The sequence below is a fragment of the Scyliorhinus canicula genome, chromosome 1 (genome assembly GCF_902713615.1).
Source record: "Scyliorhinus canicula chromosome 1, sScyCan1.1, whole genome shotgun sequence".
Classification (NCBI taxonomy): domain Eukaryota; kingdom Metazoa; phylum Chordata; class Chondrichthyes; order Carcharhiniformes; family Scyliorhinidae; genus Scyliorhinus; species Scyliorhinus canicula.
This window is the reverse complement of record NC_052146.1, coordinates 48,144,203-48,162,258: the sequence shown is the minus strand read 5'-3', so window position 1 is coordinate 48,162,258 and position 18,056 is coordinate 48,144,203. Positions and strand designations below refer to the sequence as shown.

The window sequence follows — 18,056 nt, the reverse complement described above, 5'->3', positions numbered from 1 at the left end:
CACTGTTCCATCCTATTGTAAGACCAGCACCAATTGAAGAAAACCAGATAAAGTTACTTCTTCAAATAGTTTCACCATGACAGAGGAGAGAGAGAGAAGTGATAAAGAAATAAATTGTTTTTGCTTCATTGTAATCTCCCAGAAGCATGGCATTAATATCTGTATCAGCTGCTGTGTTTGAAAATCACTCTTTCATGTCACGTTCATGTTTAGAAACATGATAAATATAGCCATACCAGAATTTTCTCAAATGTTACATTTGATATTGTATTCCACCTGATAGAAATTTAAATGTTGCCATCTTCTGTTAAAGGAATTTGATAAGTGTGCAGCTGTAGCTAAAGCATTTTCAATATTAACATATTTCCAATATAGATACGCAGGATAAATGTCTGTTGAAGCCACTCACATATATGAAATTCAGTTGTACTCTTTATCACTAAAAAATCCCCCCCCCCCCCTAAATGTGCAGTTAGGAATATTTCACTTTTGAAATATGTCACGTTCCTGATTGCAGATGCAACGCAGAAATAAAACAGTGATTGGGAAAGGCATGATTTCTGGCATTAAATGAAATTAAAAACTAGCAAATTTGCAAAGCATTATATAACCTGGCAAGAGGAATCGGGATACTAGTTTTAATTTTTAAATTGGTGCTAGTTGATTAGGAGTCTTTACAATTACAGAGCTGAATCAGCTCATTTCACATGGCAACATTTTAGGTGCAGATAATAATGCTTTCTTCAGTCATGCAAAGTATTTTTAAGAAAGCTATTTAAAACCCTCACATAGGTGATAATTATTCATGTGAATGAGATCAAAATACAATCATACAAGTTATTTTGATTTAAATTTAGATTCAATTTTTGGAAACCAGGATTCCAGTTGGACGTTACTCTTTTAAAAAATATATTTAGAAGAACCAATTATTTTTTTTCCAATTAAGGGGCAATTTAGCGTGGCCAATCCACTTAACCTGCACATCTTTAGGTTGTGGGGGTTAAACCCACGCAGACATGGGGAGAATGTGCAAAATCCACACGGACAGTGACCCAGGGCCGGGATTTGAACCTGGGTCCTCAGCGCCGCACTCCCAGTGCTAACCACTGCGCCACATGCCACCGTACTTTACTCTCAACAATAACAAAGCCATAGTGTACTTGGCATAGAATGCAGCTCCTTTATCGCTCAAATTTCCTATTTGCAAATTGAGAAATTTTGCAAACTAAGAGGAAAAGTGATAAGATATAAAACATGATTCAACATCTCAATGTTGCAGTGCCTTCCATTTATAAATCAGAAAAATATTTGTGATGTTAATTGTTTAAACATCTGAAAAAAATTGTAATTTGGAGAGAGTTAGTTCCTTCCTACCTTTCATGTACATCTTGGAAGACTCCACTATTTCTTGATAAACCACAAACTCAGGAAGATGTTTGAACAGCACTGAATTTGGATGGATAAACACTGGCTCATCAATGAGTGGGGTCTGTGGAACACATACAATGTTTAATATTAAAAAGAATTACACAGTAAATCAGGTTTTAACGTTATGTTACATTGATACCTGTGTATAGGGTCTCATTTACAGCTAGCCCAAACTGGTGGCACCAATTGCAGAGAACATTTGCATGTCCCTGAATGCCTCTATTATAAATATGGCGAGATGTGGTTTCAAATGGACAGAGACCTCCAGATATGCCAAACCCTGCTATTGGCAGAATAATTTGTTTTTCGATCCTGCAGTGCTGTTTCCAGGGGCTGGGAGTTCCTCTGCTGCTTTGAAGTTACACCTCAAAATCTGTGATGCAACCAATATCACCAGAGAACATAAATGTACATAAAACTACATAAAGTTGTTTCCGTTACAGAGTTACATAACAAGGGAAAACCTACTTTGGAATTCACATTGCAACAAGAAAGCTGACCTTTTAAAACAAAGAGTTAAAGATATTTAAGGCATGTTTCGTTTTAATCTACAAAGAATGAGAGTTTAAGAAACATATTTTCCTTTAAGACAATTAAACAAAAACATGGAAGTGTTTGCTGAAGCAATTCTTTAATCTAATCTGAAGGTCACAGCACAGTAAAGCTTTTGCCCACATTTTTCAGTGTGAAGGGTTTTTCTTTTTCAACTTTTCATTCGATGATAATCCTGTAGCACTGAAATATGTGACACTCAAACGTCCCTGATTGTGACAACCCACTGCTAATCCTTCAGGCCCAATCATTAATTTAGATTCCAGAACATCGAGTGGAAAGCCTCACTACCCAAATATCAAATCTAAGTATTCAACTTCAATTCACTCACCTTATAGGCATTTCTCCATTTTTCATCCAGCAGCTCTTCTGACTGGATTTTTCTGGCAATGTGGTCCCCAAGGCCAGCCATTACAATCTGTCTTAAGTACATGACCTGTGTTTCTGTTGGCGGTTTCATCTTGGGATCAACAAACAAGCTTGCTTCTGGGAAGACAGCATTCACTGGAGAAGAGCAGAAAAGGCAATAACCACTCAGAAAATAACCATATTAAAATTAATCACAGGGGTATTATAATGAACAGCTGTACGATAACGAGACCATGCACTTCAGATAAGGTAAGCTTTTGTTTAAACGAAGGAATGGCTTGCTGTTTCCTCAGCAAAGAAATTTATAATGTATATATAGTGATACAAAAAAGGTCTATTGCATTTGTATAACTTAAGTGCAAGGTTTATTACTTTGATACTATTTTATCACTGCCAAACTAATTAACCAACCCATGTCACAAGGCCGACTTAAATTCTATTGTATATCATACTTTGGAACCTTTTTCATATTATAGGTTGTCCATCAATTCTTACCAACATTAGTAAGCTGCCCTCGTAAACGTCTGATTTCAATCATTGCCTTATGTCGAAGTCCATTTTCTGTACAGAAGCGAGTTGTACATCCTGCATACTCATTAGCACCAACAGCACCTGAAATATACAGCAATGTGCAGAAATAAAGATAATTACATGGTAATGAATGTGCAAGCTTTTGTCATTTTAAAGTCTGTGTTGTAATATTGTCACTATTTTTGCCAGTGAATAAACACTATTTATTCTGGAATTTTTAAAATCAATTCAATCACTAATGATTTCTTGATGTTTTGAAGTATTCTTAAAACATTGTGAAATTAAGCCATTTTACTCCTTCACCACCTTGAACATTAATTCAATACAATTTTCTTCCAACGTAATGAAACTAACATTTTCCCAATTTGTCCTTGTACCCACTTCTTTCCTGAAAATGTTGGGTTAGCTCTCCAGATCTTGGGTGTCGAGACTTTTTATCCAACAAACGATGGGCTCGTTTTCTGTTGCCTAAGCTCCAAGCTGTGAAATTCCCTCTCCCCCTTGCTTTCCTCCTTTTTTTTTTAATAATTTAGAGTACCCAATTCATTTTCTCCAATTAAGGGACAATTTAATGTGGCCAATTGACCTACCCTGCACATCTTTGGGTTGTGGGGGCGAAACCCACGCAGACACGGGGAGAATGTGCAAACTCCACACGGACAGTGAACCAGAGCCGGGATCGAACCTGGGACCTCGGTGCCGTGAGGCAGCAGGGCTAACCCACTGCGCCACCGTGCTGCCCTTGCTTTCCTCCTTTAAGATACTTCTTAAAATCAATCTCTGACCATCTCACCTAATATCTCCTTATGGGGCTCGGTATCATACTCTCTTTTATAATGCTCTTGTGAAGCGACATTTCATAAAGGCATTTTATATAAATATGTTGTTTGCATTGTTTTACATACATGAGCTTTCACAGAAAGTTTTAGCTGGCTTACTACTGATCGAGTGCCATTAAAGTACAAAAATATCTGGACACGCTTCACTGGAGCAAATTGAACAAAAGTCGCAGAACCAAAGCATCAGACAGCAGTCGATGATGAAAAAGCTCAGTCAAAGGAAGAGAGAAAAGTGAAAAACAAATAGGGGGGGGGTTTACGGACAGATTTCCAGAGCCACAGCTGCTACTGATGACAGGAAGGGATCCCAGGATGCAGAAGTCATCAGATTTGGAAAGTTAAAAAGGTATGGGTGGCTGAAAATTTGGGGAGTATATATGGAGGGTGAGATCAAGGGTGATCAGGAGGGAAGAATGAAAATATATGTTTTGGTCTGTGCAGCTCAATGCAATTTCACTTGCAATATATATCCCCGGAAATAGATGGGAGGGGAGAAAGAAAGGGGCTACTCCATTTAGCACTAAGCGCATAGTGGCATGTTCCTCAAAAAAGTTTCACAAAATTACTTCACACTGAGGCTCATTAGTGACCTGTGTTTGTGCGCTTCTCTGAAATAGAACAACCATTCCACTGTCTGCAGGTATCTCTTTAACCCCTTTGGTGGAACATTCTATTCTAGCGTTGTCTTCCTTCTATTGCCCTTTCACAAAATGGGAGCCAGCGCACAAAAATCACTTGGGACAGAGTTGAATTAAAGTCACACTGTTTGAGAATCTGACACACAATTGCAAGTCAGAGATTTTAGCTGCCTGCGATTTAAATAATGCTGATTTACCAAGCATGACCATGATGTCTCCAAGTTTAAGAGATGGACCCTGCCCAGCCCAGATCCACTTCTTTTGAGAGATTCTAGCCTTTTTCCGTTTCAGTTTTTCAGTCTCCTCATCACTTACTGCTGGTCTGAAATAAGCCAAAAATGTGAGACAAAATTATTTTTAAAAAGGCAACACAGAAAAGCAGTATTATATAGCATGATTTCCCCCACAACCCAAAAAGATGTGCAGGGTGGGTGAATTGGTCACGCTACAATTGCCCCTTAATGGGGAAAAAAGGAATTGGGTACTTTAAATTTTTAAATAATTATACACAATTTTTAAAAAATTTTTTTTAAAAAGGCCAGTGAAGAGAGGAAAACATATTTAAACCTTTCGGTGAAAATTACAGGCTTTGTTTTTAGAACCTAAAGGGCCCTTGTACGAGCAATCAATTCCAATACCTTGCCTCTGGAAGCTGACAGTTTGAAGGGAAGGGCATTGGAAGAGGCAAACAGGAACAAAAGTTCAGCTGTCTGAGAAGAGGGCCCAGAGGCCAGTGAAAACTGCATCTTCTCAGCTCCTGTTTCTGCTGCAGCAAATACAGCAGAGACTGCCATGGCAGAGCGAGGCCCATGAGCCACCTGAAGCAATGCTTAACACACAGCTGACCACCATGAAGCAAACCATTGCCTCACGAGATGGAAGACTGCCACCACCCCACCTAGTACCTTGAATTCTCTCAGGATCAACTGCATCAATTTCATAGAATTTATAGAATTCACAGTGCAGAAGGAGGCCTTTCGGCCCATCATGTCTGCACCGGCTCTTGGAAAGAGCACCCTACCCAAGCCCACACCTCCACCCTATCCCCATAACCCAGTAACCCCACCCAACACTAAGGGTAATTTTGGACACTAAGGGCAATTTAGCATGGTCAATCCACCTAACCTGTACACTGGACCTGGACTTTGGTGGAAACCGGAGCACCCGGAGGAAACCCACGCACACACGGGGAGAACGTGCAGGCTCCGCACAGACAGTGATCCAAGCCAGGAATCGAACCTGGGACCCTGGAGCTGTGAAGCAATTGTGCTAACCACTATGCTACCATGCTGCCCAAAACTGCAACAGCTCATAAATGGGTTTATAAATCCCTACAGCCAGCAATCCTCCAATTCTAAGGTGAATGCTAAAGGGTGTGCATGTTAGCATCAAATCAACTGATTGGTAGTTTCCATTGCAATTAACTCAGCAGAGTGACTAATTTTGATATCAATTCAGAGTTTAAACCTGTATTGCTGAGAAACAGGCATCGTTGTTTTGGTTTTTCGGTCTATAGCCTTACTAAGACCAGTGCTCCTGATACTGCTAATGGGATTGCTGGAGGCCATTGTACACACTATTTAGTGCTCACTCTATAGGTGGAGCTCATGTTCAGAGTTAGGGTGTGTTTGTCTGTCAATTGTTTTGAACCTCCCTCAGGGCCCAGTGGCTGAAACTATTCCAGAAATATGGGGATGGTGGGAGAAAATAGCATAGAGATAGATGATCAGCCCTGACCTGTTTGAATGGACGAGCAGGCTCAATGGGCTGAATGGCCCACTCCTGCTGCTATCTTCCTCTGGATCGACACAACTGTTGCAGTAGCAGCATTTTGCTGCTGAAATGAAAATGCTATAAAAAGACTCACTTGTCAACCATTCCCCATGAAAAATCTCACTGATAGCAAAGTAGGTGGATAATCACAGAGGATGTAAATACATATATACAAATGCAAATGTTACCTGTCAAGCTGCTCAAACAGTTCCCTTACAGTCATAGCAGAAACTATGATAATGGCATATGGCATACAGTCATGTTGTTTGCTTAAAGCAAGCATCTTCGCATATCGAGGTGCCACAGGAAAAGAAGCCATAGCTTTACCCAAAGGTGTGATAGGACATGTCAGCTTTGCCCGTTCTAGTTCCTTGAACCTGCAAGGACAAGAAATAAGTTCTTCAATAAATCCATAACTGATCTGCACTAGGCTAGAGGAAATCCAATGTGAGATCCTTTAAATCAGCAACATTATTTGAAAACGCAAATGAAAGAAATCTAGTCCTTCTCTTACCTTCCATGTTTTGGTGGTTCCTCCAAAGCGCCAAGAGAAATAAGAAGCTCCTCAGCCGCTATCAACGACTCAGGTGACGGAGACGTTGGAAACGGAAAATTGATCACCTGTCCAAAAAGAATCAAATTAATTGTGCATCTTTCACGTGCGCACAATATTGTTGGCCTTTTGCATCCGGAGTTATTTAACACTGGAGAGATCCTCAATCTGAACTAAAACCCAAATTACATGATCACAATGCAGTCAAGCAAAGAAAATCAGAAAATAAATCATCAACAAACATACTTTTTCAATGTTCAAGTCTTTCATCTGCAGAACGAGATCATCCACCGGCCTTCTTGTGATCTCAGCTGCAGAGAATTTCTCAAAGTCAGCAAAAACCGCCGAGGAATAGAGCCTGCACACAAACATTTATTGCATTTAATACCACACCACAAATTCTAATATTACAGATTTGACAGACAACAAAAGCACCTTTACCACTGAATCTGCACACAATATTGTATTCCGAGACACAAATTAATTTTTTTAGACAATTTGTTAAGATGTAAATACTTACCTCACTACAACTGTTAAAATAAATCTGGAGGTGATTCCATGTTCCTGACCTTCAAACAGGGACCAGAATTAGGGCAACAACTTTGCAGCATTATCTCAGGGTCGTACGCCCTAATATCTGACTCCATTCAGGGAGCTTGTGATGAACAGATTATTCCGTAGATTATTAATTATAAATAAAGCTCATTGCCTGGAAGGAATAACCTAGCTTCGCCATTTGGGATTTTAAAGGCTTTTACAAAGCTTCAGGGCTAATAGCATGCCTGATGCAATATTCAGGCTTTAAGATCTAAAAACGTATGCACCTTGTTAGGATTACACCATAGCATCAGTTTCTGCCACTGAACACTCTATGCAAAATGGGTAAATATGCAGCACCCTCCACTAACTAGAAATAGTCGATTGACCTGTTCAAAAACTTGTTTAGTAAGAAAAAGATAATTTAAGCAAAACCAAGTTAACATTCTTTTTACTTTTGAAATAAATGATGTTTTTCTCCCGTTTGTAGGTTCACCCAGTGATCCACACCATTCACTAACTGCCACCTCCCAAAATCTTGACCAATGTAGATCCATTCGGAACAATGTATGAGAGACCCACCCAACAATTTATCCCCCTGGCTGTGCTAGTGGGGAGGTGTTTGACCTCACTCACTTCCTGTCAGTCCAGAGAAATTAGGACTCACAGGGTGCAGAATTCCAGATCTGAGCTCAAAATCAATTGCTCCAGCCCAAGGGACAGAATGCTGGTCCACGATGTTGGTCTGGCTTTAAAAACTATTTACTGGTAAGTCTAGTTACTGACCTGTAACAGTGACCCGGTTCTGTGCGACCAGCCCGACCTGCTCTTTGATTGGCTGAAGCCTGAGATATCCAGGTGATTTTGAATGACGAGACTCCAGTAACTTTATCGTAAAAGCGTTTCTTCACCTTTCCACATTCCACCACATATTTAATGTTTGGGATAGTAAGGGAGGTTTCAGCTACGTTCGTTGCGACCACACACAACCGAGTACAATTTGGAGGAGGTCGAAATACCTAAATAATAGAGAATTTACATTTTCAGAATATGAATTTCTAACTCCCTTATTTCTGAATAAGCCAAAGTGACATTTTGTACACAAATATATTAATCCAGTTATGGTTAATGGATCCCAGAAAGTGCATAACCCCAGAAATGTACAATGATTATCCACATTTTCTCCGACTAGGTGCACATAGCTTGCTACAAGTACATTATTTTGCATATTGTGTTGGTTGAATTTGTAACACTTTATTGCTGCTGCCATATTAATTTCAAATGATTTGTGCAATAAAAACCCTACTTCCTTTGGCTAGTTAACATACATTTTCGAAAATAATGTAGGGGTTCCCCATGATGTGACACAACACGAGTAGAGTCCCATGTACAGGAAAAATTGAAAACCAGTGTTCTCAAATCTTCCAATTGCTTATTTAAAAAATTATTGGAATGGCCTGTTGAAATCTACAGCAAACTTCACAATACGCTATAGATAACAAGCCAAAATTATGGTTATGAAAACTACTGCCCTCATCATATTTGCTTCAGGCTTGCAGAAAGTGCAGCAAAACGACATACATTCAAATTTGCACATAAACCGAACACTCCCAGTCATAGTGAGTTCTGTACAGCTTTACATGTGAAGGAATGGAGCCGACATCCTATTGCTCCACCGACAGCAGTGGAGACTTGGTAATTGAATTTAGTTAAGGCTAAGTTAGACAGATTTTTGGTCCATCGGGAAGTCGAGGACAGTGAAGCAAATGCCAAAGTAATGTCAGTCAGATCCCGGTTGCACAGTGGTTAGCATTGTTGCTTCACAGCACCTGGGAAACGGGTTCAATTGCCGGCTTGGGTCACTGCCTGTGCGGATTGTGCACGTTTTCTCCGTGTCTGTGTGGGTTTCCTCCGGGTGTTCCGGTTTCCTCCCACAAGTCCAGAATGAAGTGCTTATTATGTGAATTAGACATTCAATTGGACATTCTGAATTCTCCCTCTGTGCACCTGAACAGGCGACAGAATGTGGCGACGAGGGGATTTTCACAGTAACTTAATTGCAGTGTTAATGTAAGCCTACTTGTGACAATAATAAAGATTATTATTATGAATGACAGAGCAGACTTGAGGGACCTACTCCTGCTCTTATTTCTTGCAATCTTACGCTCAGCTAAGAGAGGAAGTCTTGGGTTTAGAAGAGTAAGAGGCAACTGGATTGAAGCATTTTTATAAATTTAGAGTACCCAATTCACTTTAAGGAGCAATTTAGCGTGGCCAATCCACCGACTCTACACATCTATGGGTTGTGGGGGCGAAACCCACGCAAACACGGATGAATGTGCAAACTCCACACAGACAGTGACCCAGAGCTGGGATTGAACCTGGGATCTCGATGCAGTGAGGCAGCAATGCTAAACACTGCGCCACCGTGCTGCCCAATCTTGAGGTGTCTTGACAGGGTCGATGTAGCGAGGATATTTTCTCTTGTGTGAGAATATATAACTACAGGGTCACTGTTAAAAGTAAGGGGTGGCCCAGGGAGAGAACACCAGAGATGATCATCTCCCTGGCCGCAGAAAAGGCTTTGACAGAGTTGAATGGAGCTACCTCCTAGAGGTACTGGAACGGTTTGGGCTAGGAGCGGGATTCACCACCTGGATGAGGCTCCTGTACAATGCTCCGAAAGCGAGTGTCCGAACTAACACCACCGACTCTGAATACTTCCAGCTACAGAGGGGAACAAGACAGGGCTGCCCCCTGTCCGCACTCTTGTTCCCACTAGCGATCGAACCCCTGGCGATAGCCCTGCAGGACACAAAAAGCTGGAATGGAATCCGGAGAGGAGACAGAGAGCACAGAGCCTCACTCTATGCAGATGACCTGCTCCTCTATGTCTTGAAGCCACAGGAGGGACTGAAGGCAATACTGCAAATACTGAAAGAGTTTGGAACCTTCTCTGGCTACAAACGTAACCTGGGCAAAAGCGAGGCATTCCCAGTGAACCCAAAAGGGGGAGGGACAGAGCTGAAGGGGCTCCCGTTCAAAACAACCCAGAACAGATTCCGTTACCTGGGGATCCAAATAGCCAGAGACTGGACACAGATCCACAAGTGGAACCTGACCAGCCCGGTGGAGGAAGTAAGAAAAACCTTCAACGGTGGGGCTCACTCCCACTCTCCCTGGCGGGGAGAGTGCAGACGATCAAGATGAACATAATGCCAAGGTTCCTCTTCCTGTTTAAATCCATCCTGATCTTCATCCCAAAGGCCTTTTTCCAAAACATAAAACAGGCTAATCATGGCGTTTGTGTGAGTGTGTGGGGTGGGGTAAGAACCCAAGAATTCCGAAACCGACACTGCTAAGAGGGAAAGTCAGAGGGGGCCTGGCTTTACCGAACCTACAATACCACCACTGGGCAGCAACGGCAGAAAAAAATGAGGGGATGGGTACAATAACCCGACACAGATTGGGTACAAATGGAGGAGGCAACCTGTAAAGGAATGACCCTCCGGGCCCTGGCCACAGCTGCACTCCCATTCTCCTCAACAAGGTACACAACGAGCCGAGTGATAGCGGCCACGCTGAGAACGTGGACCCAGTTGAGACAGCATTTTGGGATAACCAAAATGTCCCCCATGGCCCGCATCTGTGGCAATTACAAATTCCCCCCAGCCATGTTGGTACCACCTTCAAAAGATGGAGGCGTGACAGGGGCACACTGACGGTCGGCAACTTCTACGTAGGGCGCAGACTGGCGACACTGGACGAACTGACGAGGAAGTGGAAACTAGCAAGAGGACAGGAATTGAGACATCTCCAAATAAAGCACTTCCTCCGCAAAGAGACAATAGGGTATCCCGGGGCCCCAGAAATTGCACCACTAGAGGACCTGATAGGCACAAGCAGCGAGAAGGAGGGGGCTATGTGGGAAAATACAAGGACAGCTACTGGACAGAGCCCAAACACCACTGGACGGGACCAGACAAAAATGGGAGGATGAACTGGGGACAGAGGTGGGATAGGGACTCTGGAGCGAAGCGCTGAGCAGGGTGAACTCCACCTCCTCCTGCGCAAGGAGCTGCCTAATGAAGGGGCTGCCTAATGCAGCTCAAAGTGGTGCACAGAGCGCACGTGACCAGAACCCGAATGAGCAGGTTCTTCCCGAGGTGGAGGACAAATATGAGAGGTGCCAGAGTGGCCCAGCCAACCACACACACATGTTCTGGGCTTGCCCCAAGCTTGCTGGGTTCTGAGCAGCCTTCTCTGAGGCAATGTCCAAAGTTGTGGGGGTGAGGGTGAAGCCATGCCCAATAGTGGCAACCTTCAGGGTATCGGAGCAGCCAGAGTTACACATGGGGAAGGGGGCCAACGCCCTTGCTTTCGCTTCCCTAATCGCATGCTGGAGAATCCTGCTCGGCTGGCGATCGGCAGCACCACCCAAAGCTGCAGACTGGCTCGCTGACCTCTCAGAATTTCTCCACCTGGAGAAGATTATGATGTGGAGATGGCGGCGTTGGACTAGGGTGAGCACAGTAAGAAGTCTTACAACACTGGGTTAAAGTCCAACGTGTTTGTTTCAAACACTAGCTTGTTGGACTTTAACCTGGTGTTGTAAGACTTCTTACTGGAGAAGATTAAGTATGCCATCCGAGGGTCAGAGGAAGGCTTCCTGGATACTTGGGGGCAGTTCGTCGGATAAGGGGTTACCCATTTAAAATCGAGATAAGTTGACATTTGTTCTCTCAGAGGGTCATAAGTCCTTGGAACTCTCTGGAACCAGAGTCTTTGAATATTTTTAAAGGCAGAGATGGATAGTTCTTGGTAAAGAAGGGGGTAGTTTGGGATAGGCGGGATGCAGGTTGGAGGTCGCTATCAGGTCAGCCATGATCTTATTAAATGGAGGAGAAGGGCTAAGGGGCCAAATGGCCTACTCCTGCTCTTTATTCAAGTATTGTCAAGATTGGGACAACATTGGAAATAACTGCATAGACTTGTCTGAACGAAGCACCATGGAGTACATCCAGACATTAACTTTGTGCAATTTAAATATGTATTTCCTTTACTTAACATTTTGAGACAGTGAAGCTTAAACAAGAATATTGTTCCACCTGGTTATTCAATTTGCTCTCATCAATGTGCATTTACAAACATATGTATGCTTACTTCTTCCTCAAAAATATTAAACTTAAAAGTCAAGTCAAAATACATAATTCTGCAGTTCAGCATGAAGTCAGTGAAATAAAAACATTCCACATTTTAATTGCAGTTCCTGTCCTATAGTTAAAAAAAATTCATGATTAATATTCATAGAGTCATAGAATTTACAATGCAGAAGGAGTCCATTCGGCCCATCGAGTCTGCACTGGTCTTTGGAAAGAGCACCCTAACTAAGGCCATACCTCCACACCTCCACCCTATCCCCCTAACCCCACCTAACCTTTTTTGGACACTGAGGGCAATTTAGCATAGCCAATCCACTTAACCTGCACATCTTTGGACTGTGGGAGGAAACCAGAGCACCTGGAGGCAACCCACGGAAACACGGGGAGAACGTGCATACTCCGCACAGACAATAAACATAATTGGTCCCGTACAAATGTGCTGCAATAAGGGCAGCACGGTGGCACAGTGGTTAGCATTGCTGCCCACGGCGCTGAGGACCCAGGCTCGAATCCCGGCCCTGGGTCACTGTCCGTGTGGAGTTTGCACATTCCCCCCCCCGTGTCTGCGTGGGTTTCACCCCCACAACCCAAAGATGTGAAGGGTAGGTAGATTGGCCACTCTAAATTGCCCCTTAATTGGAAAACATAATTGGGTACTCTAAAAAAAATTTTTTATTTAAAGTGCTGCAATAAGTCAACATAGCTGCAAATGGAGAGCATATATGCGCTTCTCTAGCACTACATGTCTCAGTATTTAAACCAGAGATCAGGAAGGAATAAGCTCACCTTTGCCTGTTTATCCGCTGCCAGCAATGAATAAAGTGGAAGAACATATAGTGGAATAGAAGGATCAAACTTCGTAACTGTGTACACAAAAAAGTAGATACAAGGTTGATTTTATAATAACCGCATACTTCTACTAAAGGAAAACAGTACAAGATCTTCTGTAAATCCCATTTTATGCCCTTTTGACAATTCAAAAATGATGCCCGTACAATATTCAAGTGCATTCAATGAAATAGTATTATAATCCAAATATAAACACAGTGACGTTATTCAAATTTGCTGTGAAATTCTCCAGTACATGACAGTTGCGTGTGTGTGTGTTTGTGGGGGCATAAAACCATATACCTTCTTCAGAATCATCATCCCCCAAATCCAGATCTAGATCAGAACCAACTCCATCCTCATCATCAATCCCTGCCTCGCGATCTTCGTCTCCCTCATCCACTGGCATGGCAGAGTAATTATCGAGGTTAATCCTTGGCAAATTCTGCAAAAAGAAATAAAACCAAAAGTTGGCATATGTTATTATAGTCAGACAAGATTATCAATCACCTCATATCACTGTCAGGTGCCATGACGATATAGCTTTCAGAGACCCAACCAGCCATGGGGGTGGAAACGATTTTAGAATTTGAAAGAAATTACACTATTTTATGCAGTAACCAGACGGGTGCACGGCGACAGCAAAAGGCAGTTGCTGGAGTTATCTTTTAGGTGAAAAGTGAACATTACTACCTAGAAGAAAAAGCACAGCAGGTATATGGGAACACTAACAGCTGCAATTTCCCTTCCACACCACAGAATTGGAAATATAGAGCTGTTCATCACCACTGGGCTCAAATCCTGGAACTGTCTATGTGCAGTTTGCACACTTTCCCAATGTCTGTGCAGGTTTCCTCTTGGTGCTCCGATTTCCTCCCACAGTCCAAAAGATGTGCAGGTTACGTGGACTGGCCATGCTAATTTGCCCCCAAGTGTCCAGAGATGTGCAAGTCAGGTGGATTGGTCATGATTAATGTGCATTCTTCCTGTGACTGCGTGGGTCTCACCCCCACAACCTAAAAAGATGTGCAGGGTAGGTGGATTGGACATGCTAAATTGCTCCTCAATTGGAAAAAAAGAATTGGGTACTCTAAAATTGTGATTTTTTAAAAAAATGATTAATGTGTGGGGTTACTGGGATAGCCAGGGGAGTGGTCCTAGGCAGAGTGCTCAGGTTGGTGCAGTCTTGATGGCCGAATGGCCTGCTTCTGCACTGTAGGGATTCTCTGGAACTCCCCACCCAAAAGTACTGCGGGAATACCTCATCACAGACTGCAGTGGTACATGAAGGCAGCTCACCTCAGCCTTCTCAAAAGATTTAGGGACAGGTGGTAAATGCTGGCTTTGCCAATGGTACCAAATTTGAAAAATGCTTGTGCTTGGTGTCAATCCATGGAAGTGCAGATACACGTCAATTTTTACTTATACTTCTTGCTCGGTGTCATGTTCTTTTGGAATTCTATAGGTGTGGCTTGTCTGGTCAGAGCAGTTACCTGCTCGAAGTGAGACTGCGATAGGTTCTGCAATTCAAAACAGAACCCGAGAAAATAAGTCGGCAACCAATAATTGGGCTAGCTTCTAGCTGTTGAGTCACAAAACAATCAATTGAATACTGTGGGCAGAATAAAAGATCCTTCTTTTTGTCTCCCAGCAAGAGACAAGAACCAATTAGGACACCGAAAATATAAAACAGCTCTAACCAACAGTATCAAATTTGCCATAAAGAAAAAGTTAAATGAAAGAAGAAAACGGAAACCTAAAGTGCAGCAACATGAATGAGGTATCTGCGGTAAAAAGAGACGTGCTCTGTACTACCAAAAGACTTGAAATTAGGTATTTGTGCTGTTTCTCGAGAGTCATTCATCCTGCAGGTGTTTCCAGAGGCAGACTCTACCTGAGGCAATGAAAACAGTGAAGATGGAATGCATTTTTGAGCTACTACCAACCCAAGTGGCTCAACGTCTACCTTATTGAGCAGTTAGAACAGTGGTAAATTACTGTCTGAAACCAAATAGTTGTTTTTTCTGTTTCAGGTACCATTGAATCCCACCACACAAACTAAATGAACAGAGGGAAATTTTACAGCATCAAGATCCTCAGACGTTTGCTTCTCAAGTGAATTCAGCAATATAGACGGAGCTTCAACAATGCATTTTCTTCTTCTAAACACTATATTGAGCAAAATGATGCAGATTCTGCAAGTCTGAATATCATGCTACTGTATTTAATGAGCGAAATAAAACACCAGGGCACCTACAGATTTAGGTTTGGCCTTTTTAAACTTCTTAATCGCTTCAACTGAATCATCTGCAGCAGCAACAGCTTCTATAATTTGAAGGAAAACAAACATTAGTACGGAAGAAACACTGGGACTCTTGGTTGAACTGCAGGAATTCGCACACCCGATTTCTAACATAATTTTACACCGGAGACCACGTTCTAAAGAAAATATTTATTAGAGTTTTTTCATGATAACCAACACAAACCAGAGCAAAAGATTACAAAAAATCGTAAGCAAATATGAAGTAAAAAACCCCCACATAATTAACTTAATAAAACTAGCCAAAACCTTGTAACAACTGACAATGACTAATTCATTAAAAAAGGAAATAAATAGTTGCCAGCTTAGGTAAAATCTCTTCACTGACTCCCTGATGGTGAATTTAACTTTCCCCTAGTGCAGCAATAACATTAAGTCATCCAACCAAACAGAAGCATTGGGTAGAGTGGGAGACCCCCAAACAAGCAATATTCACCCACGGGCAAATACAAACAACATCCGCATGAGGCAACGACAACAACATCCGCCTCTACCCCAGTCACCAGCGAATTCGAAACCCCAAATATGGCCACCAGCAGATATGGGTCTAAACCCACATGGAGCATCTCTTTTGGAACCCCAAAAGCTTACAAGTGGAGGGCACGACCAGAACATATGCGTGTGGCTAGCCAGGCCAAGAGAACAGCGATCACATCTATCCTCAATATTTGGGCAGAGCGGCACCGCGGCGCAGTGGTTAACACTTACGGCGTCGCGGACCCAAGTTCAATCCCAGCCCCGGGTCATTGCGTGGAGTTTGCATATTCTCCCTGTGACTGCATGGCCCTCACCCCACAACACAAAGATTTAAAAAATATATAAATTTAGAGTACCCAATTAATTTTTTCCAACTCAGGGGCAGTTTAGCGTGGCAAATCCACATATCCTGTACATCTTTGGGTTGTGGGGGTGAAACCCACGCAAACACGGGGAAAATGTGCAAACTCCACATGGACAGTGACCCAGGACAGGGATCAAATCTGGGGCCTCGGCACCGCGAGGCAGCAGTGCTAACCACTGCACCATTATGCTGCTCAACAACCCAAAGATATGCAGGATAGGTGGATTGGCCATGCTAAATTGTCCCTTAATTGGAAAAAATAATTGGGTATAAAAATCATTTAGGGAAAACCCAGTCATCCTTGCCCGAGGCAAATGTGTCCTGTGTAACACCCGAATTAGGCTTAATCGAGCACACGGGGATTAGAGATGACTTTGTGAAGGGCCTCACTCCAAACCTCAGAAGTATAGGTCCCAATTCAATTCCCGTTTCACCCTCACACTGCGTAGCAAAGCAGAATCTGATGAGAGAACATGGCCATATACAAGTCCGAAATAGACCCTCACCTGGCCGAACCAATGACAGAATCCTCTTCATCGAGGAAGAGGTTGGCGCCAAAGAAAAGGAAGGACAAGTCTTACCCGAGAAGTCGCAAACTTGAAAGTATCTAAAAGGGCTGGATAGCTGAAATTTATCAGCTAACTCCCTAAAGCTTGCAAACCTCCCCTCCATGAACAGGACCCCAAAGCACTCCAGATTCTTCACTTTCCAAGATTTAACTGTTGGGTCTATACCGGAAGGTGGGAAAAGGTGATTGTTACAAATAGGAGCTAGTGAAGACAGGGAAAGAAACTTAAAATGCAGTATAAAGTGTTTCCAAATTTTGAGAGAGGAGACCATCACTGGGTTAGAGGAGAATCTAGTGGGGGAATAAAGGGAAATGGTGCAGTGACTAAGGCAAGAAGAATAGAAGTAGTATAGGAGCAAGTCTCCATTTGTACCCAAATAGAATTGGGGCCACTGATCCACAACAAATGTTTTTTGAATGTTAGCGGCCCAGTAATAAAACAGCAAATTAGAGAGGGCCAAGCCCCTTGACTGCCTATCCCTTTGGAGCAGAACGCTGGGATTCTTACCCATCCAAACAAAAGGTATCAATTTGTTAACCTTGATAAAAAAGGATTTGAGCAGAAAAATGGGAAGACATTGAAAGAACAACTAAATCCTTGGGAGTACATTCATTTTAATAGTTTGAATCCTACCCACCAAAGATAGATGAAGGTTGTTCCACCTTCCACCAGGGACTGCAGCGGTTCAAGAAGGCAGCTCACCGCCACCTTCTTTGTGCAACTAGGGATGGGCAATAAATGCTGGCCTAGGCAGCAATGCCCACATTCCGTAAATGAATTAAACAAACTTAACATCTCAAATTGCTTATGAAAAGTCAAATACTTACAGCTGCTCACACCAAGAAGGTCTGACAAAGAGGCTACTTTTTTGGGAAACATTTTAGGAATGGAGGTTGGAATCTTTGCATGAAATCTGAAATATTTTGTTGCAGACGTGGGGTTCCAAAACTGTGGGTCACACCCCCAGTCAGGCTCATGCAACAATCATTTGGGGTTGTGTGCTCAAATAATTCAATGGGGACGAGCGAGCGTAGACACTGATGGGACAGTCCTGGGATTGGCGCTAAGGCTCCAATACATACGGGTGCATGATTCTTCTCCCCGAGGCCCCAGAGT

At 42.7% G+C, this 18,056-nt stretch overlaps 1 protein-coding gene across 3 annotated transcripts in view; it reads right to left on the bottom strand.

The window, feature by feature from the left end:
- The window catches only part of dhx37 (DEAH (Asp-Glu-Ala-His) box polypeptide 37), a 54,612-nt gene that overhangs the window by 12,798 nt on the left and 23,758 nt on the right, over positions 1-18,056 (bottom strand). For all 3 annotated transcript variants that reach the window (XM_038790309.1, XM_038790318.1, XM_038790326.1), the window contains exons 13-23: positions 15,468-15,535; positions 13,514-13,655; positions 13,169-13,245; positions 8,007-8,239; positions 6,930-7,041; positions 6,645-6,751; positions 6,319-6,507; positions 4,555-4,679; positions 2,845-2,961; positions 2,312-2,484; positions 1,375-1,489 (exon numbers count right to left, since the gene is read on the bottom strand). In XM_038790309.1, the coding sequence (XP_038646237.1) occupies positions 1,375-1,489; positions 2,312-2,484; positions 2,845-2,961; positions 4,555-4,679; positions 6,319-6,507; positions 6,645-6,751; positions 6,930-7,041; positions 8,007-8,239; positions 13,169-13,245; positions 13,514-13,655; positions 15,468-15,535 (1,458 nt within the window). The remainder of the gene's footprint in view (positions 1-1,374; positions 1,490-2,311; positions 2,485-2,844; positions 2,962-4,554; positions 4,680-6,318; positions 6,508-6,644; positions 6,752-6,929; positions 7,042-8,006; positions 8,240-13,168; positions 13,246-13,513; positions 13,656-15,467; positions 15,536-18,056) is intronic.